A 21590-nucleotide genomic window follows, 5' to 3' on the forward strand; every position below is an offset into this window, starting at 1 on the left:
GTTTGGACACGTTAGCAGATTAAATTTTGAGGAATATATGACAGAAATCACAAAGAGGTGCATGTTTTCAGTTATTTTAGTCGATTTTACTCATTAAGGTCCATGCTTTACATTTTTATACTCTTGTCCAAAGCATGATAAAATGCAACAATTGATATCGAAGTCAGTCGTTCTCCACTTGGAAAGCGAGCTTAATAAATGCAATTAAAAATATAATTTTGGGGAAATTTTCGTTCCCGAAAAACATGGTTATCGAGAAACAAGCTGTATCTAGTAGATTTTGCTGATACATCTGTGATTCTTCAACGTCATCATCGAAAAACTAGACATGCGTGAACTAAACATCCGCACTAGACTATACATGTAGTTAACACGCGAACTCCACTATCAAATAAGTGTGTAATGCTTTCTGAATACGATGTTTAAGTTGCCAGAATTGGTATGGACCATTAAAAAAAAACTAGTCTCGTTTAAAGTCAACATTTCGCAAATTTTATGGTCGTTATAACGACCTAGTTTGCCAATACAACCCATCATTGGTTCAGATGCTGTCTGACGTGTTTCGTACCGATTGTTAGACTGTTCTTGGCACACTGATTTTGAGTACGGATAACTCCGTTTACCTGATAAAGATAATCACGGCGGGTGTGACCGGTCGACAGGGGATGCATACTCCTCCTAGGCAACTGATCCCACTTTTGGTGTATTCAGGGGTCCGTGTTTACCCAACTATCTATTTTGTATGGCTTATAGGAGTTATGAAATTGATCACTGTTCGTTATCTTCACCTTTCATACTGTTGGTCGTGAAAATTAGTCGCCTTGAGCCAGTTTATCATAGATTAGTCACGAAATAAAGTTGTCACGAATAAAAGTTGGTTTACAGTAAATGCAAACAATCATTAAATTATTGTTCTCTTTGTTTGAATTGAAAAGATCTAGAATTATTTGAAAGAGATCTTTAAATCAATCGTTGCTCATGGGAATTCAATTAAGATATCTTCAATTATTTGTCATATGTATTTTAGATTGGTGTTGTACAGAATCCTTCATTTATTTTGATCTTGTCATCACTCAGACTTTCTTCCTAGCTTTCCAGTTTTCGAGTGCATTGCATTATTATGGATTTGAGAGCTTGTGAATAGCAGATAAAAACATACAAACTTGGTACAACTGAGTCTGTGTAACTTTGATGTGAACCCGACGATGTGTGAATTTCATTGTATACTTTATATGATCCTTCTTACCATGGGATATCCATGTTGATTTGAGAGGCATAAAAGATATATCTCTCCATTATAGCATCCAACGTGCATCTTGTACAGTTTGAACATATTTACTGAATACAATCAAAAGGATCCCATACGATGCAAACTGGCTGTGGCCACATAGAAAATAGAATTTATTATGTCTTTATAATTATTTTAATATCAGTTCAGTATCTTACTAACTCATATATATCATAAAATATCAATGTATAAATCAATTATATAAAATCATACACAGAGATGATGGGAACAAGCATTTACAAAAACAATATAGGGACACAAATTGTGTGGACCAATCAACATAGAATATAAAACAACAAACAATATTAAAACCCTGCATATAACACGAGACCAGACAACAGAATTCTTAAACAGCAATGCTTTAAAATCAAGTTGTTTGATAGGATAGGCATACATACATTCTTTCTCAAGATAGTGCCTATTTTTGCCATTTTTGATTGAGAGTTTGGGTTTGTTTGTTTGTGTGTGTGTGTGGCTTGTTTTTTGGTGACAGTTCTTGATAATTAACAACATTAATCCCAAGAGAGCCTCAACTTTGATTTGAGATTGCATTGTTACCAAACAAGTATCCTTGTTTTGTTATTTTAGCCCTTCCTGTGGTAGTCAAGGATGGCTTGTTCATGAAAGATCTGAACCACATTCATAAAAAATACATGTATAAACCTATTAGACAACACCTTTACATGAGTGGATTAACAGTTTCTAAAAGAATCTGAGAACAAAATTAGACAGCACGCTAAAAGTATTATTAGCATTAAAGCATCTGAATCATTAAAAAAATCCAACTTTTTCTTCCTAATACAATGTATTCATAAATCATAAATTAAAAACAATAGAGATGCAGCCATGGGAGTGACAATTAAGACTCCTTATATGCCCTGTGCTTAATAAAAATATATAAGTTGATTTAAAATTGTCAGGCAATACATATATTCTAAGTGAACCGAGCATGTGTCTGTATTGTTCGGAAACATTCCTGTACTCCAAGTGTGTCGGTGATATCGAAGTCAGAATTGGATTCTACATTGACATTTTCTTATTTGTTTTTATGAGTTAAATTGAAGAGAATTATATGGATAGAGAGATAAATAGAGAATAATGCATTATACATGTGTAAGAAATCTACAGTATACAAGAAAAAATCAAACTGTTGTCTAAAGTATTGTGAAAATAAAGTGCATTGCCACGGCACATGATAGGACTGAACGAATGTTTATTCTTCTGAACGAATGTTTATTCATCTGAACGAATGTTTATTCATCATAAACAGATGAGTGTGCATGGGACAAAATTATACAAGATACAACAACTAACTTGTCCATATGCATGATGTACCTCTTGAATTCTTCAATAACTACAGAAATGATATTTTAAAACAATTATCTTAAGTTTATTACATGTATTCAAATTTCTTTCATATGGTAATGAATTAATTAACAATTTTGGGTTGTACAAAGGGCCTCTAACAAAAGATGTGACAGATCAGCTGTACAGCCTTCTTACATTGTATTCATTAATTAATCTTTAACTTGACAAATGTAATTTAGCTCTTATTAAAATGATCTTTACAAGTCCAACTGAACTCCTTGAAACACGACAGCTTAGTTCATATCCCCATGGGATAAATATGCATTTTGTAATACAATATTGCATATTTATGTCGTTATTGTTGGTAAAATTTATTTATTTCTATTAATTGTTATATCTATATAGCTATATTTTATGAAGAAATGTCTATTTCTTGATGTAATATTATTTTTAGTAGGTTTAGTAGGTGGCCCTTGCCAAAACCAGACCTCCTTCGCCTACGACGAAATGACAGAGCCATGGTCAGACAGATTTGCAGGGTAAAGCCAGAAAACATGGCTAGTGTCAGATCAAGCGAGCTACTGGACGACTTGGGATCAATGACCTCGACGCTATCCTGCGGGAGAAGAGGCTACGCTGGTTTGGGCACGTTGCTAGATCCGGTGGGGCAATCAATGTCTTTAATATGAAAAAAGAGGGAGGACGACAACCAGGGAGACCAAAGATGACCTGGAAAGCACAGCTAGAAAAAGACCAGCGTGAGTGGGGACTTCGTGATGTCAACCCATTGGACAGAGATGCCTGGAAGTCAAATGTTAGGTCTGCCATGCGTTATCTGGAAGGGAGCCCACTGCTGTGGAAGATGCATCTAATCCTGCACGTTAATCAAAATGCCGATGATGATGATGAGGTTACTGCATAATAGGGATTAATTCCCTTAAAATATATTATCTTAATACTTGGTCATTCAAAAGTTTTAATGACCTTATTTTTTGCTGCACTTTACATAATTTTTTCTACAGATGCACCAATTGACAAAGTTTGTTGATTCTAGGACTCAAATCTACATGAGACCAAAAAGTTTTATAACATACAGAGCCTCAATTAAAGGTCACCGTGACCTTAATGTAGGGTGTGAAACACCTTCCACCTAAGATGCATGAACTGACCAGGTTTGATGATTCTAGGCCAAATAACTGTCAAGTTAATAACAGGACAGGGTTTTCCTATATTTGGCTATATCATCTTAATCCCAAAGGTCACAATGATCTAACTTCATGTGACACACCTACCCAGTATGCATCAGCTGACAAAGTTTGATGATTCTAGTTCTCATAGTATTAATGAGCCAGACAGAAAAAAGTTGACAGACGGATGGATGTATACCATAATACCGTACAGCTAAGATGGGCGTATACATGTGAAGAATTTAAATCAGAATGACCAGGGCCTAAAATATAGGATTTGTATATAGTGTGAACTACACAATAAAAATATAGTAAATTTGTAAAAAGTGCATTATTTGTGTCAAAACAATAAAGATCACTGAAAAAATATGTATACAATGTCCCAAACAAACTCTGTACAATTGCATTGAAATGTCTGGTGTTTGCCCACATTTGTAGCTGGTGAAACCAGGGTCACGTTCAAGATCATAAGCAGCTACTAGAGTTTGATCTTGCACAATACACTTTAAAAGCATCTCGGTGGTAGAGTTAGCATAAACTATCAAATCTAAGATAACAATATTTGTTTCTATTTTGCATAGTTCATTAGATTTCTCAATTATTTAACATTATTTGGAATTATAAATATTTTCATTTGAACACTATATGAGATAAAATTCTAATTTTTGACCCCATAAAAGTAGTTTTAAGAAAAATCCACACAATATACATGTATGTATCACATGTCAAAGATTTTATACATATATATATATATAAATGCACTGAAAAGGCCATGACACTGTTGGTTATTTAAAAATTTCTTTACTGGCCTTGTATCTTCTTAGATCCGACACTTTAAGAAAGTAGGGTGTTGTTGGGTTTTCGTGCTTTTATATATATATATATATATATATATATATATATATATATATATATATATGTTTTCTGATCTAATTTAAAAGGAAAACCTTCAAATAAACATTTCACTTTTTTTTCAATGACTGTAAATGTACATTTTCACATGCAGAAACTATTTCTGCTAAGTCCATGGTTACATAAAATACTGTAAAAGTACATTTTTATGTGTGGTATTTACTTCCGTGAAGTCCAAAGCCATAAAAAATCCATTTCATATCAGCGGACTTAAAGTTTGTAAGTTCATGTAAGCGACATACAACTTAGCGGAATTTCATACCTGCGGACCAAACCAAAAATTATAATCTGTGAAATTATATTTACAGTAACAAAAAGAAAAAAGAAAATATATAATTTTCTAAAACTCATATTTAACTTATGACATCATAACAGAGTCACTTATTTAATGCCTTCTTATTTGCTTTTTCAAAACACATTCTTAAGTTCTCAATTTTAAATTTTGATAAAGAAAATGGTCATATCAACTGCAAGTACTTCTTTGATTAACTTTATGATTTTAACTAATTGTTGTGAACAGTGTAGTTGTTCCATAAATCTACAGACCTAATATGTTCAATAAGCTAGATAGCTACCACCTAGGGGCTCGATTAGAAACTACGACCTTGAATGCAGATATGTGAATATTATGACCAGAATTGCACGTCCACCTCCTTGGTTAGCTACCATGATATTGAGAACTGGGCTAATGTATTTGTATGGTTGTCATACGAGACCAAAGCCCTGGAATCCCTCATTGATAGCAATAAGAATTGATCTGTGCAGGTTCTCCATGGAGTCATAATCTGGTAAACACAGCTGGTTAAAACTGCAAAAGAATAGCAAGAAATCAAGCTGACCATAATCTTAATAATAATCATAGATCTCATATTTATCTTGATATATGTTTATTCCTATTGCTCTGTCTTGACAACATTGCAGTATTTTCCCAATAATGAAATGACTAGTTAAGGAACATCACTCTGTTGTGGCTAATGAAGTCAAATCTACTACATAAAGAACCTCCCTTACAAAATTGATGAGAGATGCTTTAATTGTTACAATGTGCACACAGCAACAGTCATTACAACTTTCATTGGATCCACCATGAAAGATTGTAAATCCCCATCAACCACAAACACAGATTGTCATTAATTGCCTTTTAAAGACTTAATCTTGAAATATATATTTGTGTTGAAATCATGAACTCTGACCTCTGGAAACATTTTGAATGAATGAATTCTAAAACACATCATTGAGATAGGGGGATTATTGACAGATGGATGGATGAAAAAAAGAGAGCAAAGTTTGCAACCCTAAGCATGGAGCATAATTGCATACTATACTAAAGTCAAAAGACTGAAAAACAATTTGAATGTGAATCATTTCATTCTACACATAATTTATATGTCTTAATGAAAAGTAGAAAATTGACATAAAGGACATGTCAACTGCTGTGCATGACAGAAAACTTGTTCTAACAGCAAACTGCACATACAGTGTACTGATCACTAGGTAGCTCCATACAGAATATGTCATGCCTATACTTACCATGTGTGTGCTGTGGGCAGTGTATTGTAGGTGGGAGAGAATGAAATCATGAATTTAGGATTGAGGTCAGCAAATCCTCCTGCAGGAAGCTGAGAACATCCGGTAGTGAACTGGAGCAAACGAGCCATTTGTTCTTCTGTGAAGCTGTCAACTACTGTCCAAAACCAGTCCAACACCTAATCACAAATCAGAAAAAGTAAACCATTGTTAATTATTAAGTACATGTACAGAAGTCAAATATGCATATCTTTATTGTTTATACATGTATAGCATTACTAATATGTTGAAAATGCTACACCATTAAAGCGAGGTCAGCTACATGCATTCACTCGGATCCAGAAATTTTTCCAAGGAAGTGGGTTCCACACCATTTCTTTAGGGGTTCAATTGAAATTAGGCAGTAAAATTTAGTATTTCACAACTGGAAGTGCATAAATATAGTCTTATATATTTATCATCTACCAAGCTCAGGAGTTGGACTGGTGGGGGCTGTCAACATGTTCTGCAGCACTGGGCATGCCAAGGAGTTGACACTGTTAACTTGATATGAACGAATAACATTTTCAGATGTGGAAAAAAAAAAAAAGTTTGTATTTTCTGTTGCACAACACAATTCCTAATTTAGATCCGCCACTGTGTCAGTCATATTGCAACGTCAAAACGTAGACCGTGGCATCGCACATCTATCATCTTGCCTTGTCTATGATCAATATCACATTTTGTTATACATTAGGTCTAATGTGGTACTCTACATTATGTACGAAACCATAAAACTATTATGAAATTGAAATAATCTAGATCAAAAAGATATGACTTTGTGAAATTTCTGCCGTTTTTATGAGGGATTTCTGAGATAGTGTCAAGGGATTTTTCTAGATGAATATTTAGTTTGAATCCAACGTATGCTGAAAGCAAATCCTGGACCAGTGGATGCTTAAAAAATGCAAATGATCCTGTGTTTGCTTGTTTTTTTAAACAGATAATGTAGGAGCAAATCAATCAGTAAGTGGAGTCAAGCTTCCATTGTTATGGATTTTATAAGTAAAGAATACACAGTACTCAAGTTCATTCCAAATTTAGGGGAAAAAACCCTTTCCAAAATGACCTTGAAAGACCTTTGTCCAAAAGACGGTCAATAACTGTTAAAATGAATGGGTTGGGTTTATTTTTCATATATAAGGTATATGTTATGAGTGACCTTGAATTTTAAAAATTACCTTAAGTGACCTTTGTTTGCAAGCAATTTGCCTGTAACTTATTTGTGTGATATATGATTAATACTTGTTCAAAAACTGTTGAAATAAGTAACCTTTTCCTTATATATGTTGTGAGTGACCTTCACCTTTCAAAAATGACCTTGGTCCAAAAGTTCCTGTCTCAAGGAAAATTTGTGATCAATTATGACCAATTTCTAATGAAAAGTTCAGGAAAATTTAGCTCAGACAGACGGACACAACCATATTTTCAAGGAGCATAAAATTAGTATTTTGATTAAATTTGAGTATAATTGAGACATTGTGTCACTTTTGATTGATCATAGATACTCAATCATTGAATGTGATTGTATATGTTAGAAACAAATGATGTGAACCTGCATTGGACATAATCTCTTTTATGACATACACATGTAAAAGAAGATTTAGTAATTCTTTCAAGCTTTAAAATTTTGAGTTTTACGGACCACAGCAAGGCTATTATCATGCACAATCCTTTCTAACAAGTATAAGACATTACGAATTGCCAACAAAAAATACTTTAGTCTAATTTGAACCTTCTTGGGGAGAATTCTGTACTGTAACTGTATGTTCTTAGCAAAATTTTCTGGTTGTTGCCACTGTTTTATTATCAACAATGAAAATTTTTGTCGAATGTAAGGAGATAACTTTTCTATAGAAATGATTCTTTGTGAATACAAAATACACAAGGGGCAGGCTAAAAGCAAACCTAGCAGACCCCGTGTCTTATATCTGCCTGGGCGAACAAATGCGACTAGTAGTGCCTCTCAATATAAAACGTGTTTGTGAAACACAATGACCTTGAATGTTACAGCTTTAGCAATGACTTTTAATGAATAACTTTGTCCAATGAATTTTCATTGGGTATAAAGTCATCATCATCAATTTGTATAGTTCAAAAGTTATGAGCAGAGTTAAAGTTGCAGACAAAATGGCAGAAACAGACAGACCAAAACCAATATATACCGCCTATTTTCAATCTCGGGGGGAATAAAATTGAAACACAACGTTAATGCCAGAATGAAATTATAGAAAGCCAAGAAAAATCCATCCAACAGAATATTTGTTACTTTGAATACATTTCTCCACACACTCCTGTTTTCAGTGGCTGCCTACCTTGAAAAATGAGTATGAGGTTCCATCTATCACAGCATGAGCTTTGAAATCTGTTACACTATATTTCCCAGTTCCACACATCAACAGCTGAAAAAACAGTGATTTTTTAGTCATTATTCTCACTCTCCTTCAGTGATAATAAACGTTGATTTGACGTGTATTTATACATGACAATGCAGTAATAATTATTACATGTAGAGTCAATCAGCCATGGACATTCTAATGGATCTAAACTAACTACTATTATCTGTCAAAGATTTAAGTGCCCAGCATCACATTAGTAAAAGTTGCATTTCTCTACCTCCAATTCATTCTCATCAAATATACTGAGCAAATTGTCTGGTATCAGCAGATTGAGTCCCCTAAGGAAGGCCTCTACTTCTTCTCGACAGGAGCTGACCAGTCGGTACTGGGCTAAGGAATTCAAATAGTGAAGTTTGTTGTCGTTGGTTACTGACATCTTAGATCCATTAGGTATCAGATCCACAACCTGTAATACAATAATTATCTAGTATGATAATTATTCTCGGAATAGAAACAAGGAATCTCACATCATATACAGATTGTAGGAAAGTCAATAAATTGAATGCATAAAAATATGATTTAAATATGACCTTCATAAGATGACCTTCAGATGAATACTCTTCCTCTGTAAAGGTCAAGTCCATGTCTTCAATGTCGTTCTCAAGAATGTACTTCACCTTGGTTTTGTAAAGTTCTGGGTCATCCATTTCAAAATACTGCAGAAAATTACACTACTACAGTTGTATGTATTTAGTAAGTCACAAATGATTACATGCATTTAAGGAAATAATTTTCAAATGTGTAGTAGAAGATGTTATATTAACATTTAACACAATGAATATAACAGCAGTTATGTACTTTTATATTATACCTATAATGAATTTTTTTCATGTACCTTGTAATTCACTTGTAATCCAATCAACTGGGCCAAAAATGACCTGGAGAATTTAGCTTTCACTAGCTGCCTGTATCCACTACCTCTAGCGGAGTCATATAAACACTTCCCAACTATTTTACCCGCAAATTCATAGTATTTCAGTTTGGAAGTTGCAATTCTTTTTCCATTTGGATGCACCTGTAATGGTGTAAATAAATATGATAGAATATCGTGTACAAGTACCACCTGTCCTATACTGGAGACACAGGTAAACTGTTTCATATGTTGCTCACTATTAACAGGTAAAGCGGAATCAATAAAGAAATATTCACCAAAATCATAATGGTGTCAGGCGCACAACTTAATAGTGTACCTTCGGTTTTTTGAGGTAATTACAATATTGTATGTTTGCAAAAGTATTTCTGAAAATGCATTTAGTGTATTTCTAAAACTGTCTGATTGTTCAACTCGGAATTTTACACAATATTTGCTATTTCATACATCTGCATTAACTTTAGACAGGTAATTATACTCTTTGTATTACCTTTAGACAGGTAATTATACTCTTTGTGTTAACTTTAGACAGGTAATTATATTCTTTGTATTACCTTTAGACAGGTAATCATACTTTCTGTATTAACTGTAGACAGGTAATTATACTATCTGTATTAACTTTAGACATGTAATTATACTATCTGTATTAACTTTACATAGGTAATCATACTATCTGTGTTAACTTTAGACAGGTAATTATACTATCTGTATTAACTGTAGACAGGTAATTAAACTCTTTGTATTAACTGTAGACAGGTAATTATACTATCTGTATTAACTTTAGACAGGTAATTATACTATTTGTATTAACTGTAGACAGGTAATTATACTATCTGTATTAACTTTTAACAGGTAATTATACTATCTGTATTAACTTTAGACAGGTAATTATACTATCTGTGTTAACTTTAGACAGGTAATTATACTATCTGTATTAACTTTAGACAGGTAATTATACTATCTGTGTTAACTGTAGACAGGTAATTACACTATCTGTATTAACTTTAGACAGGTAATTATACTATCTGTATTAACTATAGACAGGTAATTACACTATCTGTATTAACTTTAGACAGGTAATTATACTATCTGTATATTAACTGTAGACAGGTAATTATACTATCTGTATTAACTGTAGACAGGTAATTAAACTCTTTGTATTAACTGTAGACAGGTAATTAAACTCTTTGTATTAACTGTACACAGGTAATTATACTATCTGTATTAACTTTAGACAGGTAATTATACTATCTGTATTAACTTTACACAGGTAATTATACTATCTGTATTAACTGTAGACAGGTAATTATACTCTTTGTGTTAACTGTAGACAGGTAATTATACTATTTGTGTTAACTGTAGACAGGTAATTATACCATCTGTATTAACTTTACACAGGTAATTATACTATCTGTATTAACTTTAGACAGGTAATTAAACTCTTTGTATTAACTGTACACAGGTAATTATACTATCTGTATTAACTTTACACAGGTAATTATACTATCTGAATTAACTTTACATAGGTAATTATACTATCTGTGTTAACTTTAGACAGGTAATTAAACTCTTTGTATTAACTGTACACAGGTAATTATACTATCTGTATTAACTTTACACAGGTAATTATACTATCTGAATTAACTTTACATAGGTAATTATACTATCTGTGTTAACTTTAGACAGGTAAATTATACTATCTGTGTTAACTTTAGACAGGTAATTATACTATCTGTATTAACTTTAGACAGGTAATTATACTATCTGTATTAACTGTAGACAGGTAATTATACTATCTGTGTTAACTGTAGACAGGTAATTACACTATCTGTATTAACTTTAGACAGGTAATTATACTATCTGTATTAACTTTTAACAGGTAATTACACTAGCTGTATTAACTTTAGACAGGTAATTATACTATCTGTATTAACTGTACACAGGTAATTATACTATCTGTATTAACTGTAGACAGGTAATTAAACTCTTTGTATTAACTGTACACAGGTAATTATACTATCTGTATTAACTTTAGACAGGTAATTATACTATCTGTATTAACTTTAGACAGGTAATTATACTATCTGTATTAACTTTACACAGGTAATTATACTATCTGTATTAACTGTAGACAAGTAATTATACTATCTGTATTAACTTTAGACAGGTAATTATACTCTTTGTGTTAACTGTAGACAGGTAATTATACCATCTGTATTAACTTTACACAGGTAATTATACTATCTGTATTAACTTTAGACAAGTAATTATACTATCTGTATTAACTTTACACAGGTAATTATACTATCTGAATTAACGGTAGACAGGTAATTATACTCTTTGTACCTGTATTAACGTTTTACTTTTACACTTACTAGGGCCTGTGTATCACTTGTATAACTGTAGACAGGTAATTATACTCTTTTTACTTGTATTAACGTTTTACTTTTACACTTACTAGGGCCTGTGTATCACTTTTTACTTTTACACTTACTAGGGCCTGTGTATCACTTGCGAACCGATGAAAAAAATCAGAGTTGGCTGGATCGAACAACTCTCTACACAGCAGTTCAAACCATTCTCTTCTTAATCCACCCCAATCTAGTCCTAAAAATCACCAAATAAACAGGACTTATAATTAAAACTCATGATGGATACAGCTCTATATATCTGCACTACTATAACTGTTCTTGTTATTCCTTATTGCAATCTGTTTACCCTGTTCTCCTGTGAAGCAAATTTGGAAAGATTTGAACCAATCCCCAGCATCAAAGCTCTTTGTGGCTCTATACGACTGCAATACAAATAATGTCAGACTGCAATACAAATAATGTCAGACTGCAATACAAATAATGTCAGACTGCCGTACAAATAATGTCAGACTGCAATACAAATAATGTCAGACTGCCATACAAATAATGTCATGTAAAACATAAGCACGGTATACTTAATCTTAGATTTAAAAAAACAACATGTCTTTCTATAACTCAATACAACTCCATTAACATCAAATACAGTGTGCTAATGATAAGCTCGAAAAGGTTTTTCAACCATCAATAACTTTTATTTCTAGACGAATTACAGTCACAGAATCCAGGCATCGCGTTTTGAGGACTTATCCAGTCATTGGTTTTTGAGGACTTATCCAGTCATTGGTTTTTGAGGACTTATTCAGTCATTGGTTTTTGAGGACTTATTCAGTCATTGCTTTTTAAGAACTGATCCAGGCATTGTGTTTTGAGGACTTATTCAGTCATTGCTTTTTGAGGACTTATTCAGTCATTGCTTTTTGAGGACTTATTCAGGCATTGTGTTTTGAGGACTTATTCAGTCATTGCTTTTTGAGGACTTATTCAGGCATTGCTTTTTGAGGACTTATTCAGTCATTGCTTTTTGAGGAATTATTCAATCATTGCTTTTTGAGGACTTATCCAGTCATTGCTTTTTGAGGACTTATTCAGGCATTGCTTTTTGAGGACTTTCAGAAAATCACTCACACTGTATAACAGTTGGGATCTATCTATTTTCAGAATCGAGGTCGAACTCTTTTGAAATTTTCTGAGTTCCTGACAGAAGTAAGTCTGCTTGTCCTGGAATGTCTCGGATCCACCTGAAACGTAGATGTAGAAATTAAGTCAGATTATAAAATTGTTTGAGATGAAATTTTATGCATCTTTAACGGAACTTGTTTGCAACAAACTCATAAGATGATTAAAACGATTTCTCGTAATGATGCTAAAATGGTGTCTGTAAAAGTGAGTTTTATTCTTTTAAATAATACAGTTATGTAATATATATAGTCAGTCTATATGTAATACACATCATTTATTTTATCACAGGTTAATAATACCTATATTTCTTTGCATAAATGAGGTGAAGGTAGCTGCGATGATATTTCTATCTTTAGCTGCAAGCGTTACATGGGGCTGTGAACAATCGTATATCGTCATAACTGGGGCATCATATCGGGAGTTGTAGCCATTAAAATAAAACTGGAAAGTAAACAATAGCTTTGTTAACAGTAATTTCAGAATCTGTAAAACTTGTGGAGTCTTTGATTCCATAGCAATGACAAACTCTAAATGTAAAATCATATACAATCATACAATTGTAAAGTCAAATTCTTAACCTCTTGCTTATTCATGAAATTAAACACCCGAACAAAGTTTTTCTTTCAAACTACAACCCCAATAAACTATAGTAATTTTACAGAATAACACTATTATAAATATTCTTGATTGCAGAATTTTTTTTCCCCTTCTAGGATTTGGAAAATAATAAACATACTGTCAAACCGTTCCTGAACACTTTTTCTTTGTACACACCTTTTTACCTTTACAGCATCTGGACAGACCCCATAGGTGTTGAAATTTTACCTTAGCTCCAGTAGAAACTCTCCAGAAATACACCTTTTACCTTAAACACCAAGGAACTCTCTCTCCAGATTTGTATGTTTCACCTTCCCTCCCGGGCATACTTTCCATGTGAATTAGTTTTATCTTAGTGTATTATGAATGTTTGAAAGATTCAACCTTAGTTCCTGGTGAGCAAGTTGATTTCTTTATGCATTCTCCTCCTATGCAATTTTTACCTTAGTGCCTGGGCACACTCTCCAGGTGTATAATTTTTTCCCAATAACTTTCAGATAATATTCTTTTAGTGTCAATTGCTGCAAAAAAGAAAATAGGATTTTTAGTAACACTGATAAAATCTTTATATCATAAGAGTGGAAAGGTCACATAATGGTGTATTAGGGAAGGGGTGTGTGTTTCTTACCTTTGGTGATGGTGGGTTAGAGGATGGGGGTGTGAATCTTACCTTTGGTGATGGTGGGTTAGGGGATGGGGGTGTGTTTCTTACTTTTGGTGATGGTGGGTTAGGGGATGGGGGTGTGTTTCTTACCTTTGGTGATGGTGGGTTAGGGGATGGGGGTGTGTTTCTTACTTTTGGTGATGGTGGGTTTGGGGATGGGGGTGTGTTTCTTACCTTTGGTGATGGTGGGTTAGGGATGGGGGTGTGTTTCTTACCTTTGGTGATGGTGGGTTAGGGGATGGGGGTGTGTTTCTTACCTTAGGTGATGGTGGGTTTGGGGATGGGGGTGTGTTTCTTACCTTTGGTGATGGTGGGTTAGGGGATGGGGGTGAATTCTTACCTTTGGTGATGGTGGGTTAGGGGATGGGGGTGTGTTTCTTACCTTTGGTGATATGTAAACGTAGACTTTCTTGGCCTTCTCTGCACTGTCACCACTACCGGCTAGAAGACGGGCCTCATACCAGATATTACGCTGCTTTTTGGACAAGTTTTTGTTCACATGAGTCATATCATCGTCTACAAACCATTAAAATCAAACAATTCACTTGGAATTCCATTTCAGTACAAAATATCACAAATGTGTTTAGCATGACATCAAGAGATAGCACAATAAATGTAATGACTTTGTCATACCACAACTGAAACACTATTAGTCATCATAGAAATCCATTGGATCAAAATCTCTGAAAAGAATAAAGGCGGAAACTCTGGATAAAGAAACTTTTCATTAAATTAAATATGCAATTTAGTAATTTAGATTTATCATTACCATTTATAACTAGAATGCTGAATTCGCCATTTTTCAGTTTGGTATCGCCATAACTAACAGTGGCTTGGTAATGGCCCTCTTGCTCCATCCTAATATGCATCGTAAGATGTTTCTTGTCTGGATTGTAAATCAGCTGGGTGGCTGGAAAGTATCTAGTGCTGCTCTCTGTCTGTCAAACAGGAGAAAAAAACCAAGTTATATTGATTGTCTTGTGAATATTACCACTTCAAGTCTTCAGTGAAAGGATATAAATTTTTACATGAAGGACATGTAAAGACAGTTAAGATCCAAGTATCTGCCGACTTGGCAAGCACTATTTCCTTATTACATGAATCAGAAAGCTGATCTATAAGAATGAACATGCAAAATAGAGAAATAAAATTCAATATGCACTCATAAAATGAACACAATTCACTTGCATTTTCAATTTTTTAATGATACAGTGGGGATCTGTGTTAGAATAGGTCCTCAGTACCCCCTTGCTTGTCATAAGAGGTGACTAAATGGGGCGGTCCTTCGGACGAGACCGCAAAACCCGAGGTCCCATGTCACAGCAGGTGTGGTACGATAAAGATCCCTCCCTGCTCAATGACCATAAGTGCCGAGCATAGGCTTAATTTTGCAGCCCTTCACCGGCAGTGGTGACGTCTCCATATGAGTGAAATATTCTCGAGAGGGACGTTAAACAATGTTCAATCAATCAATCAATTTTTAATGCAGACATACAATTCCTATATTTAAAGCAAACTAGAACTGTCTTAACAGGACTAATGGCACCCCACCCCGGCACAATGGATGGTGGGAAATAGTGAATTTGTGCTCATTGCAGAATGAATGGTTTTTAACATATCCATGACAACATAACCCCAACCACCTTTAAAATGGAAAAAATAACCATAACTTCCTTGAATGTTGAAAAATCTCATCAAAATAGCAGGTGCACAACTTCATTATTCATATAATATATATATATATATATATATATATATATATATATAATCTGCATGTTCATTGGTGTTAAAGATATACTCTGGACAAATTATGTTTAAGGACTGTAGACAAGGTGATTCCAGTATACCCCCTCCCTAAATTTCAGTTGTGGGGGTTATAATAACTACTCATACCTCTATCACTTTAATTTTGAAATAATTATTCTGATCAGCTTTGTACACAGCAGGATTGCCAAATGGGTCCTGGGTTTCTATGGTGAGGGGATAAGGTGTTCCAGCACTGCATACAATTGTGGAACAGTAATTGGTGAAACCTGACTTCCCAGCATCTATAGGACCTATGTTTCAAAAGACACACAAAAAAAATATTTCTGAATTTACCATTTCTCTTGATGTACCTTTAATCAAAATCAAATGAAACATAATGCAGTGACTATATACCAGTAATGGGAAGAGCAGTGAAAGAAATCATGATAATGTGGTACAAGTATGTAGGCATCTCTCTCTCTCTCTCTCTCTCTCTCTCTCAATAGATAAATAAATTACACAAATTATCATCATTCACAAGTTTTGATTTTGCAGCTGGTCATGTCAGGTTTTTTAATTAAAATTTTAAAATGACATAACAACTTCTCACCAGGCTCAAATGTCTTGGTAAAAGGACTGCCTTTGACATGCCTTCCAGATACCATGATAGAGATTTTGTAGGACCCTGATTTGTGGACAGTGAAGGAAGTCTTTATCGCGTTTTGATCAGTATCTTCTGTATCGAGTTGCTTGGTACAAGCAACTTGTTCATTCTTCAACTGTATGACAACACTAACAGAGTTTGTAGAAGTTGCTAAGTATGGTTTTCCATTTTTCCTGTACAACTGAAATGAGAAATAAATATAACTGCTGTAAGCATTCTTAATTGATATTTACAAATATAGTGCACTCAAAGCTAATTGCACAATTTTAGCATAAACATGATTTATTGCTGTTTTCTACTGGCAATCATAATCAATATATAGAGCATTTCATAATTACTACAATTACTATAACCTAATTAAGATTGGTGTTTAATTCAGCACTAGAGGAGCTCAGAAGTAAAGGGTGCACATAATGTTGTATATTCAGTTTTGAAATGAATTCTAGTGTAAATCTGAGTTTCTGTGTGCAATTCTGTGTGACTGACAGTATGTTTGTAAAATAATCGATATATAATTATTCATAACTTGTTTACATTCTTAAGAAATTCAAATGAACTTTAAAAAATGCATGGCATTTTACAAATACATGTACTATCATAATTACGTACAATATGACACTCTGCCAGGTTGAAAGGTTTTGTATGCACTGATAATTATGATATCTAGAAGATTCCAATTTGCCACCGTTCAAAATTGTATCAATTTTGTGGAAAAAAATAATCTGCATTTTGAAAAATTTCTCGATTCTACATTGATAGCAATCTACAAAGGCTGTCAAAAAACTGTCAAAATCAGAAAAACTGAACCCTCAAAAGTCTGCCTCCGTAATTATGACTTGCTAGTTTTATTGATCAAATGTGGGATGCTGCATTCTTCCACTTGTAATCAAATCTGCTGCACTTACCATTTTGTCATGCAGGAACTCTACGCTAGTCAAAATTCTAAATTACAATAATTTAATTGTCTATGATTCAGAATTTCACACATAGGAGAAGCTTTATAGGGAGGAAAAATCAATGACATATAATCATGCCAATCACGAAAACCTAGATTTTTTCACTGCTTCTGGAAAACAAAACAAGGGGCCAACAAAGCTCACCTGCCATCGGGACCCTAATTATTTTGTATATCTCCATATATATGTTTTAAACACATAAAAGTGACAACTAAATTAAATTACAGCATTTATATGACTTTTTGTTAGATTCATTTACTCAACTATTCCTGCTCGAACTTCAGCCTTGAAACCAATACGTAATTCATGTTCTTATTACAAAACCAATCATGTCCACATGACTTAATCCTACAAAATATTCTGCATGAAAATCATGTGCATATTTCATGCAAATTACTTTTCATCTTGATCTCATGCAAAATATTTGCATGCAATACATGTGAAATTTATATGAAAATCATGTGTGTTATATTTTTCCTTGAGTAGAGATCTTATCAGAACACCAACAGCTGCTCAACTTACTAAGTCCAACTACTGAACCACTTTTTATATAAATATCTTTGGAGTGTTCATATCACTTTCATAAACTGCAGTTATTATAGATGTACATAGAAGTTGGAAAGATCTCTATATACAAGATTCCCACAACAATCTTGAATGTTTAGATTTTTACTGTAGACCAACTCTAGCAGAGGTCAATAATATTCAATTCAAGAAAATATAATGTTTATATATAGACTAGTGTACATCTTTTTAAAAACCCTGTCAGATTGCAAATCTGCTCTGGTTCCAGAGTTGTGGAAAAAAACTTAATCTAAACTGTGAGGACATTTCCATATTCAATAAGATTAACTTTTATTCTTCTTCTGAATCAGGTTCCTAAAATAAAGCTTTTTGTTTTAATTCATATACATGTATATGTACATACTACATACATTGCATAATATCAAACCCCTATTGTGGTCCTAATGTACTTCATGAGAATGTTTGTATGCATAAAAAAAATCATTAATGTACATGCAACTCTTGTTCAGTTGTTCTTATAAAGAAGAACATATAAGAAAAATAAAAAAAATCATACATCTGTACTGTTTAAACCTACCACAATGTTATTCTAAGTTTGATCATATCAAATATGTTATTGTGACCCCATCCTGTCCCTGCAGGTCATTGTGCAAAGACTTTTATATGTCTTAAATTGCCCCATAGATCATCATAAATGTGAACAAATTTGATGTACACAATATTATGATGCTTGCATTAGGAAGATTAATTGCATCATTTTGGTTCCAAAGAAGATTTTTACATGTCCAGTTTTGTAAAATAATATTCCTATGTAAAACTTTATAGAAGTTTTGTATAATAATATTCCTAAGGGATAAGTGATTAGATTTCAAGGTGTGTGGACGTGTTTTTGGAGGCTCCTGATTTTGGGGGATTTTATAAGTGTTTGATAAGATTTTATAAGTGTAAGGTCAAATTATCTTGCGACATACGTTTTGTGTATGTTAGCTCTTTATAATTGAAGTGATTATAGATACAAATGGGGAAATCTCGTCCTGAGAATCAGGATAAAAAACGCAAAAAAGAAAGTCAAAGTCTTAGCAGTTTGGACAATAGTGACAGTAGTACCTTGGCTGTGAGTAGTGTTCTCAGTGAAGTGAACGACGTGCTCTATGGAAATTCAACATTGACAGCTACACCAGTTATCGATACAAACAATCGAGAAAATATTACTTCTACACCGTTACCAACCGCAGCATCGCAGAATCAACAAAATGTCTCTCTGGTGCAATCGCAAACAAATGATACATGTCCACCATGGGCTAAGGAACTTGTCAACGCTTTCCGTACGTTGGAGTCCAAAGTAAACGGTGTGTACAAAAAACTCGAAAAACTTGAAAGTGTTGAAACTAAAGTAGCGAGCATCGGCACAACTATCTCAAATTTTGAATCGGAACTATCCAACATAAAATCCAGTATAAACTCAAGTCTTCAACAAACAAAGGACATGATTACAACGCTCGGTGAAAGGACAGATGGAGTAGAGTACCAATGCAACGAAATGGACGACCGAATAGCACACCTAGAGTCAGAAAATCAAGCACTGAAATGGGAAATCATTGACGTAAAAGCGCGCTCTATGAGGGACAATCTAATCTTCTCAAATATTCCTGAGAGAGTTGACGAAACCCCTAATGTGACTGAGAACATTTTACGAGAATTTCTAGAAAAAGAATTGAAAATGGATACGGCTGATGTGAGCAACATTAAGTTTGACAGAGTACATAGAATGACGGGACGTAACAAACCCAGAGCAATAGTGGCGAAGTTTAACAACTTCAAACAAAGGCAAGACGTCAAATTCAGATCCAGAGAACTGAAAGGTACAAACTTTTATATAAATGAACAATTTCCACCAGAAATCAACGAACAAAGACGACAACTAATTCACATTGCGAAGGAGAAACAATGACAAGGACACAGGACACGTTTAGTGTACAATAAAATGTACATTGATGGCGTTCCATACAAACCACCTACCAACCCACGGATCCAGGAACCGATGAGATAGGAAACTGCGGGGGTCGGACATTCAATGCGTATAGTCGTATGGAATGTAAACAGAAATTTAGAGCAAAAGATATGTGACAGTGACTTTTGCACAGTCATATCTGACTGCGATGTAATATTTTTATCAGAATGTTGGATTCAACCTGGAACAGCTCTAAAGTTCGATTGGTTAAACGACGAATTTGAATACAAATGTTTTCCTAGACTGAAGGGTAAAGGCGGTGGCCTTGTGCTGTTATACAGAAAAACACTTCGTAAGTTTGTATCAATTGTTAAATGTGTTGAAGACACACTCATATGGTTAAGAGTAGAACAAAGAGATCATCCCGATATTTATATCTGTTTTGCGTATATACCTCATGATCATAACGTTTACTACACAAAGTATAATTGCGATTTATTTGATTGCATCTTAAATGATATGTCAATTTTTACACAGAACGGTGTGAATTTTGTAATTTGAACGAAGTTGAGGACGAATATCATTTTATTTTAATGTCCTTTGTACAAAAACCTCAGATCTGCATATATAAAAAAATATTATTGGTCGCATGCTTCTATGTTTAAACTGGTACAATTGATGTCAATTCATAATAGAAAACAAATCTGTAATCTGGGTAAATTTTTAAAAGGTGCTTTATTCTTACCATCTAGCCAAACTATCGTCTAATGTATATGCTGGTTTTTGTTGGTTTCTTTTTTATGTAAACTTGTCTTATAACTCTCCTCATGTATGTCCATCCTCTAATATTCACTCCACTTTTCATACTGCATACATCTTTTTTGTTTATACTTTGTAATTGAATATGTATTATGCTGATGAGCCGTAAGGCTTAAAGCCAATAAACAATACAATACAATGTAAAACTTTATAGAAGTTTGGCATTATAATAATATTCCTATGTAAAACTTTATAGAAGTTTGGCATAACAATATTACTATGTAAAACTTAATAGAAGTTTGGCATAATAATATTCCTATGTAAAACTTAATAGAAGTTTTGTATAATAATATTCCTATGTAAAACTTAATAGAAGTTTGGCATAATAATATTCCTATGTAAAACTTAATAGAAGTTTTGTATAATAATATTGATAAAGTAGTCAAATATGTGAAAAGTTTACAAGAACAGAGACCATCAACAAACACAATTTGATCAGAAAAGCTCACTCACACATACAGCTCTGGTGAGCTAAAATTTCTTATAATAATTTCAGGGGATGAAAAGGAAATATATTAAAAACTTGACTTTATGCATATACATCTGCACATCATGTATATATACATCATAGTCATATAATGAGTGG

At 33.5% G+C, this 21590-nt stretch overlaps 1 protein-coding gene across 1 annotated transcript in view; it reads right to left on the reverse strand.

Annotated features, from left to right (window-relative positions):
* Nucleotides 1-1400: 1400 nt before the first annotated feature.
* Nucleotides 1401-21590, reverse strand: part of LOC125649098 (apoptosis-resistant E3 ubiquitin protein ligase 1-like) — a 41075-nt gene continuing 20885 nt past the window's right edge. The window contains exons 5-19 of the mRNA XM_056166956.1: nucleotides 16700-16934; nucleotides 16237-16400; nucleotides 15113-15281; nucleotides 14726-14859; nucleotides 14123-14200; nucleotides 13382-13523; nucleotides 13029-13141; nucleotides 12250-12325; nucleotides 12026-12138; nucleotides 9496-9675; nucleotides 9191-9316; nucleotides 8878-9066; nucleotides 8577-8663; nucleotides 6226-6401; nucleotides 1401-5503 (exon numbers count right to left, since the gene is read on the reverse strand). Of these exons, the coding sequence (XP_056022931.1) occupies nucleotides 5401-5503; nucleotides 6226-6401; nucleotides 8577-8663; nucleotides 8878-9066; nucleotides 9191-9316; nucleotides 9496-9675; nucleotides 12026-12138; nucleotides 12250-12325; nucleotides 13029-13141; nucleotides 13382-13523; nucleotides 14123-14200; nucleotides 14726-14859; nucleotides 15113-15281; nucleotides 16237-16400; nucleotides 16700-16934 (2085 nt within the window). The 3' untranslated portion in view covers nucleotides 1401-5400. The remainder of the gene's footprint in view (nucleotides 5504-6225; nucleotides 6402-8576; nucleotides 8664-8877; nucleotides 9067-9190; nucleotides 9317-9495; nucleotides 9676-12025; nucleotides 12139-12249; nucleotides 12326-13028; nucleotides 13142-13381; nucleotides 13524-14122; nucleotides 14201-14725; nucleotides 14860-15112; nucleotides 15282-16236; nucleotides 16401-16699; nucleotides 16935-21590) is intronic.

Source organism: Ostrea edulis, chromosome 5, assembly GCF_947568905.1.
Source record: "Ostrea edulis chromosome 5, xbOstEdul1.1, whole genome shotgun sequence".
NCBI lineage: Eukaryota > Metazoa > Mollusca > Bivalvia > Ostreida > Ostreidae > Ostrea > Ostrea edulis.